The following is a 14441-nucleotide window of genomic DNA, read 5'->3' as shown; positions in this document are numbered from 1 at the left end:
CTAGGTTGGAATCAGATAACACATCAACCACCTCAAAATATGCCATACTTTAGACCTAGCTTTTATCAGTACATCATTGTATTTGTTACATCCCGTTGTCGCTTGAATCTATATGCCTTGGTCAGATCATTTTCTGATTTCTTTTTGATATCCTTGTCCTAGTTCTAACAGAGAGAAGTTTATAGTAAGTTTAAAGTTTATATTAAAAACTGTCTATATTTCTGAAAGTGACTAGTTTGCTGATTTAGTAAATACTGAATTGACAGATTTTAATCCACCGGATATTGAGTCCGCTGTTACTATTTGGCAAGCTGCTGTAAGATTCTTGATAACATTGCTCACCTCAGAATTGTGAGATATTGCTATAATGAATTTTTTGATGGACTTACTCCTGCACTTCATGATTTAAAACGCAAGGTAAGTAGATGTGAGCATACATGGCGACATTCATAGTGCTGATATACATTATCTGCCTATAAAACTGTTTTGGCTGATTATGAAAACAAAGTTAATGATGGAAAAAATATGTACTTTGCTAAGTAAATCCATTCTGCTAGGAAAAATTCTAGAGAATTAAGAATCGTCAAGAATTTGACCAGTACTTTTGATGTCTCTAATTGAGACAACTTGGATCAAGTGGGATGTAATGAAGTCCTAGATTTCTTTTGTGGATAAAATTTTGATGTCACTAGCATTTTCATCTGTACCTGTTTGGTACAAAGATACTTCTTTGCATATTGAGCTGTGATGAACATCCTTTGAGAATGTCTCAGTATCCAAAGTCTCTCAGGGTATTTCCTTTGTAAATGCGTCTTTTTGCCCACTGAACATCTGTGATATTTCATTATTAAAAACAGTAAGGGCAACCCTGGCATCATCATTGGCATCTATTATAAACCTTTCACCAGCTGAGGGTGTTCTATCTGCAGTAAAATTGATCTCAGTTATGCCGTTAAGAAAAATGGGTTAGATCCTTTGAATTTAGCAAACTACAGACCAATTTCATCCATGACACTTTTGACAAATATTATGGAATATATTGTTTTGCAACTGATTTTTTGGATGAATATCATATTTTAGACCCTTTCTAATATGGGTTTTACAGGGCTTTGAGTAACAAAACCTTAATGATTTCCCTAATAAACAGCGTTAGGAAAGTCCTTGATAGAGATGTAAGATTTTTGTTAGTTACATTAGATATTTCCACCACATTTGACAACCTGGATCATCAAATTCTCCTATGTCGTTTGGAGGAGTATGGTGTCTCTGGTTTAATTTTGAACTGATTTAGGTCTTATCTCAGTGACAACTGTTATCAAGTAAGAATCGGCACTCATGATGGCATTCTGTACCCACCAGAGTCCCTCAAAGGTTCAGTATTATTAGCACCTCTATTTAATATGTATATGACACCTATATATAAACTCTTGGCGGGAATCTGTATGGGTTACAGAATATAAGTGGATGACATTCAACCTAAATGGTCCATTACCAATAAACTGGTAAATATTTGTTTGTCCACCATAAAACATTAGCTTTTGTATAATAAACCTGCCCTTAATGTTGCAAAATCAAAGATCATGGTAATCCAAAATCCCAAAAGTAAGCAAGTGCCACATTTATTGTTATTGAGGATGTTGAGGTCCAAATCACTTTTTGTGTTAAAGTCTGTCTATGGTCAGATGTTAATCTTACTTTTAACAAACATATCAAAACTTTTATAAAATCAGATTTTTTAATTAAGGGGTATTACTCTAATTTTCAATCAGTAGTACAAGCACTAATTCTTCCACTGACTGATTACTGTTATGCTATACAATGCCGTGACATCTTTGAAGGCTATACAATTATTCTATAACTCAGTGATATGTATTAACCCATGACAAGCTAGGAAAGAGCATATTACACCAGTCTTGTATGACCTTTACTGCCTCCCAGTTCATTACCATGATCAATATAAGGTTGTAATGCTTGTACATTCACTATTAAGAGTGGACTCTTCCCCCAGACTAATGCCACATTAAAAATACATGATCCCAATCGGTTCCTTCAGGCTTTGCAATGAGGCTTATTACATTGTCCCCTCTACCAAACAAGCCCGTCTTTCTGGAGACACATGAACAATCATTTTTTATTGCTGCTCCTGAACTGAAGAATACTCTCCCTGAAACAATGCATTTAACGGAATGTTCTAAGACATTTAAAACTTAATTGTCTTAAACTGTTCAGGCAGGATTTGACTGGATTACGTGTTATGAAATTCTTATTAGCAGACTATATTTGTTGTTTTAAGGGTATTGTTTGTAAATTTAACGTAATTTTTCAAATATGTTCTTACTTAATTAGGTGAAGGTCTGGCTGGACTTCATTTTATAATATTCTCATTGCAGATTATGAATGATACTTTTTGATTACACTGCCTGTGAATTTTAACAACTAACCTTCAAGTAGGCACTTGATTTCTTATCAGTAGGGTAAGGATGACGTTTTATGGTGGTTTCTGTTGATTTTATTATGTTAAATTAAAATGGAAAATGATCAAAACACAATGTATGTATAATTTAAAATTGTAAATCACCTATTGTCTTGGCAGTAAGTGATTAATAAATCCAGAAAAATGATAAAATAGATAGTGGTAGTCATATTCCACCATTCTCAGGACCCATTTGTCCTTGGTGATGTGGATTCATTCTAGTAGAAAGGAGTGGACCCATCTCCCTACCAGAGGATACAGGGAGAGGGGCCCCAGGGACTTCAAATCTTGTCCAAGGATTTGGGCAGCATTTATTGTCAGCTTTTTGGTTGCCACCTCTCTGCTAACCTCTAGTAGGCAGCTGCTGAAGCAGGGTAAGAACAGCTTGATATGATGAAAAGATTGCCTCTGGGAAAAAAAAGGGGTTTAAGAGAAGTACTGATGTCTGTTTGAGACAAACAGCAGACAGGACAGATGATCCTTGATCAGGGCTACCATTTCTTGCATCTTGTCTCCAATTAAGTTTTCCCCGTCTTGGAACATTTATCAGGCCACTAACTCATAGCCATGTGAGCCTCCTGGCTCTTATAGCCACTGCCAAAGTTCACGTATCAGATAAGCATTTCCCACACTACTTTGTATCCTTCATGGCATGTTAAAACTCTGCCAGATTAGAGACCAGGCATTTGTGCAAATACTGCAAAATACATAGAGAATACTGCAAAATACATAGAGAATGAGCCACAATTGTCTTGCTAATCATAGATCTCCAGAAGACCTTCTTCCCAAAGGCATCCAGAGTTTTTGGATTTTTCCTGCAAGATGTGTTGGGAATGGTTATTGTGGGTGCTTTGCCTATTTCAGTACCCAATCCACCACGGCCGAGAGGTGTGGTAACTGGACTAATCCAAATTTTGGAGAAGCCTGGACCTTATACTTCAAGTTGATTTGGCAGGCTATGGGAAGGTATGACATGGAAGCTTGCCACATCTGCATCTGAATATCTTTCATGTGGCCAGGAACCAGAATGGCCACGATTTCCACAGGAGGCTATAGAAACTACAACAAATCAAAAACAGCCATTCTCAGGTCCTGCTCCTTTCTTAGGTTGATAGACAATGTCCTTGCCAGCTTTTCCAGAAAGTGAGTGTAACCAAGATCCTCTGGAGGAGATTTATGCTACAGCAAGTCTGGAAGGGGATCTGAAGCAACCTCAGTAGAGTCCTTGTCACTAAACCATGGTAGGACACTCAGCTAGGGCTCTGACAAAGACCAGAAGATCGCGAGGTGATCTCAAAGCTCAAAGGGAGATGACAGGCAGAAACTCAGAATATATTAAGCCCACTTAATCCTCTTCCAACTCATGAAGGAGGGAGATGATTCAGTCAAGCCAAGTAGCAGACTTACTCTCACTGCTGGGAATCCATGAAGGGAGGTATGGAACTTCCAAGGATTCTTTTGGGCCCCACTGTGCAGAAAAGTTCCTCCATTCTAGACATAAGAAGCTCCAACTTTTCTCCCTGATCTTTCAATTCAAGGAAGCAAATAAAATTCTTCACCATTTCCAACAACTGGGCCCCCAAAAGTTGAGGAGCTCTCTGAGCTGAAGTGGGTGAAAACACATCCCTCTTCTGACATCCATATGGGTTTGTGCTTTCTGGGAACTGTAGTAGAGAGTGGCACGGAATAAGAGCTTGGTGGGGCAGCTGTTGCAATGTCAGACACACCTTATTCTGACATTTCATGATAGCTGCACCAATGGAGCTCACTGACTGGTGTCAGACCTCCCCCTCTTCAGTGTTGAGAAAGATTCCCATTGCACAAAGGCTGGATGTGTGCTCCCCTGCACCACATCAACTGATGGTGCTCTAGTGTACTGTTGCTCCAAAGGGACTGTCTGTATCCTGGAGTACATCAGCTTGCTCTGTGAGCTGGGACCATGTTGGCATCATTTGATGTAATCACCCATGTGTTATGGCTGAATTATCCTACTTGTCGACAAAAAACAAATTAAATAGTTGTCAAAAATTCCTTAAGTGCTTTATTAAATAGAAGGTATGTTTCTAAACTATGGAATTCAAAGATTAAAGTTTTATCCCTTATCAGGTTATTTAGTGCAAGAAACATGTACACATCGCATATACACACAAAAGCAATAACTCAAGCACTAGAACCAAGATTTCTAAGGTGCTTCCTTCAGAGAGCTGAGCTTACGAGTTACTATGAATGAGGGACAAGTGACAGAGACCAAGCTTCAAGATTTAATTGATCAGATTTAGATTTGAAGAAGGAAAATTGCTCCTACCAGTAGACCCTCTTTAGTTAATATCACATTTTAAAAAATAATTCTGCGAAATAAAGCACTTGAACATTAGCTAGGGTAATAAGCAGTATTATTCACCATTTACTACAATTGCTTTTGGAGGTTCTGTTAAAGCACATTATTTGATATACTGAATTGTTTGAGAAGACCTGGATAGTTAATATCTATAACAATAGTGCTTCCTATTTGTGGTAAAATTGCCATTTACTATGAGCAAGAGGACAAACTACTGCATTAAGAACCAACTATTGCTGGCAGCACCTAAAAAAGTACCATGTGAAGATCATCTGAGACTGTGCAGGTGATTTTCTTATTTATATTTAAAAATGTATATACCACACCATAAGCAAAGTTATCAGATATCAAATATTTGTGTTTTATTTCTAAATCAAGACCATTTTAGAAAGATAAGCAGTACCACTGTTTTGTTTTCTTTCAAACGAACTCTTCTGAATTTCTTCTTGATCATTCTAAACAATTTAGGATATCACTGGATTCTCAGATACTCAATTTGCAGTCATTTCTCTGTTTTTGTTTTTTTTTTAAACTAGCTCCTAACCTTTCTATGCAGTGTATGTCACGATGACATTTTGAAGTGTCCCTCCACCCAGCCCCAAATATTACAGGAACTCTGCAGTAAAGGACCAAACATCCAATAACACATTAGCATAAATATGGTAGTAGGAGAGTCATATTAGGAAGCTAGTTTATTTTTAGGAACAAGTTTTAACTATGTCATAAGGCACCATACCTTCATCAATGTCAGGAGGCAAGCCTCCAACAAAAACTTTTCTAGAATAACGTTCCACTCTTTCACCATTCTGACAGCGAGTTGGAGAGCTCAGACCTGATGATAATGATTGATCGCCATGACTGTCATCTAGGAAGCCATCCTCAAAAGGAAACAGTGATGACCGACCTGGAACACATTTTAGAGAGAACACGAGTAGAACACTTTTAGATGTATTTCACCTAAGGCCTATTCAGATATTTAAGTATACCTACATTTTCAAATCTAGTAGTTTAAAACTATGAAAAAAATTTAAGCAATGCATCCACTGTTCTGTGCAGTATTCCATAAGCACACACACGTTATAGTCACTCTATAGCAATTTTTCAAAAAGAATTATTTTTTTTTTTTTACATTTTTTAAGCAGCTCTCCATACCTGTCCTGAGCAATAAATATTCAAATAATGGATACACTATACTGCTTTCTTATGTATTCTCAGTAAATATATTTCGCAGGATGCCATTTCAGTTACATATTTTTGGCTTTCTAGCTTTTCCCTCGGAAACCTAATTAAATTAACTGCACCCTAGAAGAAGTTATCACTACTGCATACTTCTAATTAACAACTTGACTACCTCTTTGCTCCATTGCCTTCTCTTTTACTTCTTTTCAGTTCTTAAGCATTTTATTTAGCTTTATTCTTGTTTGAATTAAAAAGGTCCATCAGGTCCCTTATTTTTCCAGTTATTTTTCCTGAGCCCTTTTTTCATCTGTTCATTTTTTACATCATCAGTTTGATGTCTGCATGGAGTTCTGAGAAAGACTTAATCACACATCAGGCAACTCTCCGGTGGACCTGGAGACTCCAGAATTCTAAACAAATTGCCAGGTCTCTGGACAAGACTGGAAAAATCCAAGCTGCAGCTCAAGAGGCTCACGCAGGCCCTGGAAGAGGAAATTCTGATATAGGCATACGGGCAAGAAGGAACAGCAGTTTCTGGTCTAAGTAGTAGAAAAGTAGTAGGCGTCATCAACCTCAGAACTGACCTAAGCATAGCCAGAAAAATGAGGAGTCCTGTAGGCTCTGCTGGCCAGAAGGAAGAACGGCTGCTGGCAGGGGGAAGGGAGGAAAAGAAAAGGAGTATGAGTGAGCAAATATGTGAAAGTATCAGAGTGAGCATGCAAGCTTGGAGTCAGAGTGAGCATGTGATTGCCAGGGCTGGCGGAAACACTAGGCGAACTAGGCCTGGGCCTAGCCATTAGGAGGCATAAATCATGTGGGGCTGCGAGTGGCGGCAAAGAGGAGTGGAGATTCGGCGGGCCGCAAGCAGCAAACCTGCTCGCCGCTCAGAAAACCACACACTCGAAGGGCGCGATCGAGTATGAGTCAGGGCCAAGACCAGGGGGGTGGCAGCATGACTGGGTGGGGGTGGGGAGGGCGTAAGGCAGAAGGTGCCTAAGGTACTTAATCCCCTTGCACCAGCCCTGGTGATTGCATTAAAGTGGGAGTGGGAGAAAGAGCACATGAGTGTGTTAGAGAGAGAATGTGTGTAGGAGAATAAGAGAAGTGTGTGTGTGTGGCAAGTGTGTGTATCTGAATGTGTTAAGTAGGTGTATGAAAGACAGGAGAAAGTCTGCATACAACCCTTCCCCAATTCCCCTATTAATCTATGATAATCTTAGGGTTATCGGAAATAAGTTCCTAAGTATGCTAGTGCAGCAGTACCTATAGATATATTTGTTTAATTTATGAACAATAGAAATGGAAAGACGTTTTTAAGAATAATCACAATCTTTTAAAACTAAGGGTATTCCTCAGGAATGAAACAAATCAATGTGAATTCAAACAAAACTAGGATCCTCTCCTTTATCTTAAGCAAATCTTTGGGCAACATTGCCAATTTTAACCAAGTCACCTCTGCTGCACATCATAACTTCATTTGCTCCTGAAGCTTCCGCCCCCCCCCCCCCCCGCCTCTCTATTTATTTAATGGTTTAAACAAAATAAAAAGGCCACGCTTTCTAATTAGGTTAAAAACCTTCAGAAAACAGTCAAAGGAGAAAAAAAATTGAGCTTTCTATATTTTCTATTTTTGTCTTTATGGATTTACGTAAAATGATTTGTTCTTGTTGCTGCCTTCTTAGACACAAACAATAACCAGACTATCAATTAAGGTCATATTTTATTTCAATTTCTGATTTTCAAACATTTTATGCATCCTATCTAGACATACCACTTGCAGGTGACCAGCAAGATTTCCATTACACAGCAGTATGAAATATTAAAAATGTTACTTTATGCTTAACATATTTCAATTTAAAAAAAAGTCTGTATAAAGTTCACGTGTGGGCAATTAAGTTTATAGAAAAATCTGGAATGACAAACTGCTTGGCAAAGGGAGCCTCCAATGAATCCCTAATCATGGTTACATGCCTGGGCTGTGAATGCTTTCTTCGTATTGCATTGCTATGTTCAGAGAACTTTGAGACCAGCGGGTTTCTAGTACACACAGATGAATGGTACACGATTGCCGTGCTGCGATTACTTAAAAGAAAAACATCAAACATGCAAAGAATTAGAACTAAAAAATTTAAACCACTCACTAACAAAAAGATTCAAATTATAGGTCTTACATGTCTATCCTTTACATGCTTCCAGTGAGTCAAGAGTCCATATGAACTGTAATAACTCATTATTACTTTGAATTCCCATTAATACTTATAATTATCAGTGAGGGGAAACCTAAACCTTTCTGGCCAACTTTATGCATTTAGAAAAACAGCAGTTCCAGACTTAGTTCTGTTTTTATATCTTGCCTATAACAGTTTTACTTAATATTCTTTAAAGGTTCTTTAGCAGCAATAAGCAGCTTTATTTTATGTCTCTGAATGCTGTGATCTCACATCATCAGCAAGTATCCCTGCAGTTCACAGTTTCTGACTTATTTTCATCAACTTTAAAATTAAAACATTCTAACAATAATCAAGCCAAGTCAAATGTTATAAAAAGTGTAATTCTGTTTAATTTAGAACATATGAGCAGCAGGAAATACTTCCACTAGTGGTACATCTTTAACATTATGATGACAGCCTACTGAGACCTAAAATGGTGTTTCCCAAGGTTTAAAACCTAACTAAACACAAAAGTGGATATTTTATGGTGGCAATCTAATTGTATAAAGTTAATTATAAAATATTTCAACTCCCTTTAAGCAGAAATGTACATGTCATTTGCTTTACAAAAATTATGTGTTTTCCAAAGGCACCATACTAGGAGGGGAAGGGGGGAGGGGGAGAGAGGGAGAACAGAATGGCTCCCTGTATGGTTTAGGAAGGAGGGCTTTAGGTTTGGATGATCTCGGGAAAATGCAATCGCTATCAGATCAATGTACTTAACAGGAGAAGACCTATATGAGGAAGGCTTCTAGGCTACGTTTTCTGATACTCAATTTGGCTGGGTTTGGGAACACTGTATAAGCACCACTTACAGTTCCAGAGAGGAAGGCTGAACAGAAGACTGGTAAGGTGACACCAGTAACGGGACAAAAATCAGTATATGAAGTAGATTAATGGGGCTACATCTTGTCAGTCACATGAAACTCTTACAATACTTGGTCTCCATATGGAAGGTGAAGTGGAAGAAAGTAGGGAAAATATTAGAGATCAGACATAATGATGCTCCAATGAAAGTTAGATAGGAAGACATATGATGACCATGCTTCAGAAGATTTACGAAGTTTGTTTACTATAAATGGGGTTCTCAATAGATGTGGGTTACATCATCTGATGGTGCTGAATACAACCTTCTCTGCTAGTTCATAGAATTTTTGCTCTACTGAGCATGCATGGGAATTTCCTCACATGCACAGCCTCGTGAGACTCAAGTTAATTGCAGAGATTAGCTTTAGTTAAGTAGTCAACTCTCCAGGGAGGCAAGTGGGTATTAAGCACAGCTAATCCATCCTGTTGTCTACAGAGAACCCTGTTTATGGTAAGCAAGTGGAATGCAATAGCCTTCAATACAGAATCTTGTATTTAGTTTAGCCATTTCATGTCATGTTACTTGCTTCATTTTATTTCTTTTATTAGGCTACCTATCTGCCATCTGGACCCTTTTTTCTTCCTCTACATCCCCATCTTGTTCCTTCGCATCCCTGTTTCATGTAACTATATTTTTCACTTCCTAAATCATTTTGTATTATGCCCATTAATTGTAAACCGGTGGGATATGCAAATGAATGTCGGTATATAAAAGTTATAAATAAATAAATAAATAAATAAAGTAAGCAAAGCTTTCTCCATCAACAAGCACAGCTGAACTAGCCATGACAAGTGGGGAGTCCCACACTGATGGTTGTGCAGCAAATCACTTACTGAAAAAAGCAACATGCTTAGTAGATTGGACTACTGGGAGAACAGGTTGCAGAAAACTGTTTGCCTGAAGTTACTTTCACTCCTTCATAGATTGCCCAAACATTAATGGGATATGAAGACATGAGCTGATCACCAAGTTGCACCTTTGCACGTGTTCAATGGACACACCTTGCACATGAACCACAATAGCAGCCTTATTTAATCAACCTTAGAGTCTGTGATCTGGATGCCAGCCAGAGCACAGCAATGTGCGATACAGTCTGCCAGCCAGTTGAACCTATGTACGCTTGGTAACAGTTATTCCCAGTCTGTTAAGATCATAAGATATGAAAACTTGAGAAGCCCAACTATATGGTTGAGTTTTTTCAGATACTATACCAAGGCCTTTTGCAGTCCAGTGAACAGAGGCCCTTCTCCCCTTCATGTGCATGAGGTCTTGGAAAGAATGTGGGCAAAACAATGGCTTGATTCAGATGAAAGGGCAAAACTTCTTTTGGCAGAAACTTGGAGTGAATTTGGAGCTTCACTCTGTTGTGGAAAAACTGCAGGTACGGTGAGTAATGAATCAATGCCTAAAGCTCATCAACTCTACTAGCCACCATAACGATAACTAGGAACATTACTTTCCAGGTGAAAAACTTTAAATAATTCAGTTTGTAAAGAGGTTTCATTAGCTGTATGAACACACCATTGAGATCCCATAGCACCAGCAGCTTGGTAACTGGAGGTCTCATAAGCCAGAAGCCTTTCATGAACTTTGACACTAAAGGATGTATGGGTACCAGTTTACCATCCACTTAAACACAGTAAGCCACAATGGTACTGAGATGCACTTTGACCGATAGCATACTAAGACCCAAGTACTGAAGCAATTATTTGGCTCGCAGGCAAACTAGTCCAGGGAGCTTGCTCGACACCAAGATGTAAATCTTATTCATTCAAAACTGAAGTTCTTCTAGTTAAATGTTTCCTGGAAAAGAGTACAATACCTCAACTTCCCTGGATAATGATAGCAATGAGGTTAGCAAGTGATCAACATCCATGCCATCAAGTTAAGGGAGAAGGCTCGGATTATATAGATGACCCTCCTCTAACAAAGTCAGATCAGATCCTTTAGGGATCTGAGAGCTAACTGACAATCTGACAAAGTCAGAGACCACATGTTACAAGCGTGGACCCTTGTGCAGAGGTGGGGTTGGCACAACCTACAGGGAGAAGCCCTGCAGATCCCCACTGTTGGCTGGTGGAGCTGGCTGAGGCAAAGGCCCAACTGGAGCTTCACCTTTACCAATCATTGCTCCCTGGCAGGACTTGGGCACATGCCTCTGTGGTCAATGAGAAGGTTCATGAAGATAGACGAGTCACAGGCCAGGGTCAGGGGATAGTTGAATACAGATGGAATCAGAGTCAGACTGAGATCAGGCAAGGCAGAGTTCAATCAGCGTCACAAAGCAGGCAGTGGTCAGTGGCAGGCAGAGTCCAACCAGTGTTGTGAATCAGGACGAGGTCAAAACCAGAGAAATCCCTTCAAGGACAGACAGGACGAGAAGACAGGAAGGGAGGCAAGGATGGCACAGGCAGGCAGTAGAGGACACTGAAGATTAGACCACAAGGACCAAGATGGAACTGAAGGCTGACAAAGACAGGAACTGAAGACCAAAGACCAAGACTGCCAGGATATGAAGAGCTGGAACATGCTGTGGCAAGCATTACTATCCAGGTGGTTGACCTATTGCCGAGGCGTTGGTGGAGCATTTGCAGAGACCTTAAAAGGATCAGGCAGTATGATGTCATCAGGGGGGCCCATTGGGCCTTTCCCGCCACAGTCCCTTTAATTTAGTCAAGTGTAGGACACGCCACATCAAAATTCATCAATGGTGTCTCAGCTGCAAGTCCCGGCTGCATGCTGTTGCTCCTGCTGGAGGGTAGCCAGATACACACGGTTAATGCGACTCCAACATTGCTCTAAGCTTCAACGGCAAGAGGAAATGTGGAAAAAAGGATTTGCATTCACAAAAAAAACGGGGAGTAGCTTGTTTGTTACGGCAGTTACTACCCCAAACCAAATAAGCCTGATACTTCACTTTCAATGCATATCCAGCATAGCTCTCTGCTTCAATGACAGGGGAGGAAGACATATCCAGCATAGCTCTCTGCTTCAATGGCAGGGGGAATGAAGAAAAGTGGATCTATATACAGACAACAACCAACAAGGACTGAATTACATAGTCTGGGTAAACAAATAAGCATGGGTGTAGCTTGCTTATTGCGGCGATTACTGCCCCTAACTAATTAAGCTAGATATTTCACTTAGATGCAGTTCCAACACTGCTCTCTACATTAATGGTGGGGGTGGAAGGGAAATAGAACCAAAGGTTACTAAGAGCCAAGAGAAACAGATAAGTAAGAGAAACAAAAAGTGCGAAGCTTGCTGGGCAGACTGGATGGGCCGTTTGGTCTTCTTCTGCCATCATTTCTATGTTTCTATGAGACCTTATCACATCAGGATGCGGCGCCTTTGACCAGGCCCAGCTGGAGGGGAGAGTGGTGGTCCATGGAAACAAGCCATGGGTCGCTGAACATAACACCATACTTGTCTAGGCCACAATGGAGCAAAGAGGATCAGGCATGCCTAGTCCTTGAGTGCTTTCAGCACTGCTCTTGCCAGCAATGTAAGTGGTGTAAAAGTATACAAATGATCTGCATTCCACTTGAGCAGAAAAGTTTCCAGAGTGAATCTGAACTTGCTGTAAAGAATGGAGCACAATTTTTTTTTTAATTTTCTGTTGTCCTCCAATATGAACAAATCAATCTACAAGCAATCCCAGAGATCAAACTTCCTGTCTGCCATTGTTTGATCTAGAAGCCACGTGTAAAGATAAAACACTCTGCTGAGGTAATCTGCCAATATATTAGAGATCCTGGGAAGGTAGATTGCTTTAGGAATGCTTTATGGCTGCAAGCCCACTCCCAAATTTTTAGATTACTGGCAGAGGGCCATGTAGAGCATTGCTAACTGGCTGCTGGTTTGGATCAGAATTCTCTTCCCCCAAAGAAGACATGAAAAACTTAATGTGTATCCAATTGAGCATAACTCCAGGAAATTATCTGAAACAATGTTTTGTTGAGGACCAGACTCCTTGAGTTTGGAAAGAACATGTGTGCATGCCCCAAGTCCCTGGTGGATGCATCCACTGTCAATATTACTTGATGAGGTAGCAGCCAAAGGGGAGCTTCTAGCTCCAGGATGATTGGGCCTAGCTACCACTGGAGAAACCCCTTCATACCTGTAGTGACACTCATTAGGAACAAGAGCTAAAGCAATTGATACCACTGAACGCTGAGCCCCCATAGGATAATCCACATTTTGAGACATATCATGGGAATCATAAGCACTGCTGCTGCCATGTGAGTCAGGACAACACATTTCTCAGACAGGGATTTGCTGCTGTTGCAGCAGGTTATGGGTCAAGGCTGCAGGCAGAATGCTTGTTCCAGTGAGGCCTAGCCATCCTCCAATGAACTTGATTCTTTGGGTATGAACAAGGTTCGACTTGGCAAAGTTGATAATGAACCCAGTCACTAACCAGCCATCCAGGTAATACAAATTCCATGATAATGAAGGTATGTCAATGCCAGGAATTTAGTGAAGACCCTTGGAGCAGATGACAGCCTGAAAGCAAGAACCTTGCATGGATAGTGAGAGGAATCCACTACAAACCATAGGTATTTTCAATGGGAGTAATATAAGGCTATGTGAGAATATGCATTTTTCAAATCCAGTATGCATACCCAGTCTCCTGCATGAATGAAAGGCAGGATGGTATGGAAGGATTTCATTTTGAATGTCTTCTGCAACAGGCTCTTGTTCAGACTTCATAAATCCAGGATTGATCTCAAATCCCCTGACTTCTTGAGGAAAAGGAATTAAGCAGGAGTAGTACCCCTTGCCATGATCTTTGGGAGGGACAGTTTCTATTGCTCACTAGCTGAGAAGTTAGTACCTAGAGACAGAGCCTGATAGAGTGAGATGGATTCAGATCAAAGATCAAACAATGGTGCAGCTTTAGGGAATGGGAAAAGTGCAAACGGTAATCAGACTCCACAATTTTAAGAACTCAACAGTCTTTGAGAATCCTCCTTAGCTCTTCCAGGAAAAGATGAATCCTCCCTCCTACTGGAGGGATAGAGGCCAGAGGGTCAAGTCTGGTCAAAAACCTGACTCAGGCTTAGGCTGAGATTGTTGTGGCACCTTCAGCTAATACATCTCGCACAGACATCCGCAAGCCAGAAGCTGCTGTGTAGGAAGTGCAGCTGGTGGCAGATACTGCTGAAACTGGAGCATTTAAAAGCTAAGTAAAAACACCTAAAAGAAAACAGCTCTCTAAGCATCATCAAGAAAGACCGGACAGCAGCATATTGCTTCTTAATTTGGGCAAATGTTCCCTTGACCTTGTCTCTGAAAATGTTGTCACCCAAACAGGGGACATTGGCCAACATGTCGACGCACAAGCCGCTAGCTCTCAATTAAGCCATCTGG

At 40.2% G+C, this 14441-nt stretch overlaps 1 protein-coding gene across 15 annotated transcripts in view; it reads right to left on the bottom strand.

Moving 5' to 3' along the window:
- Positions 1-14441, bottom strand: part of CPEB3 (cytoplasmic polyadenylation element binding protein 3) — a 436394-nt gene that overhangs the window by 133680 nt on the left and 288273 nt on the right. For 10 of the 15 annotated variants that reach the window (XM_029609927.1, XM_029609929.1, XM_029609925.1 and 7 more), the window contains 2 exons: positions 7962-8072; positions 5548-5715 (listed from right to left, as the gene is read on the bottom strand). The exons of 1 other annotated variant lie outside the window; for it this stretch is intronic. In XM_029609927.1, the coding sequence (XP_029465787.1) occupies positions 5548-5715; positions 7962-8072 (279 nt within the window). The remainder of the gene's footprint in view (positions 1-5547; positions 5716-7961; positions 8073-14441) is intronic. 4 more of the 15 variants (XM_029609935.1, XM_029609936.1, XM_029609937.1 and 1 more) reach the window with 1 other exon arrangement.

This window comes from Rhinatrema bivittatum, chromosome 7, assembly GCF_901001135.1.
Source record: "Rhinatrema bivittatum chromosome 7, aRhiBiv1.1, whole genome shotgun sequence".
Classification (NCBI taxonomy): Eukaryota; Metazoa; Chordata; class Amphibia; order Gymnophiona; family Rhinatrematidae; genus Rhinatrema; species Rhinatrema bivittatum.
This window is presented reverse-complemented; position numbering and strand designations above follow the sequence as displayed.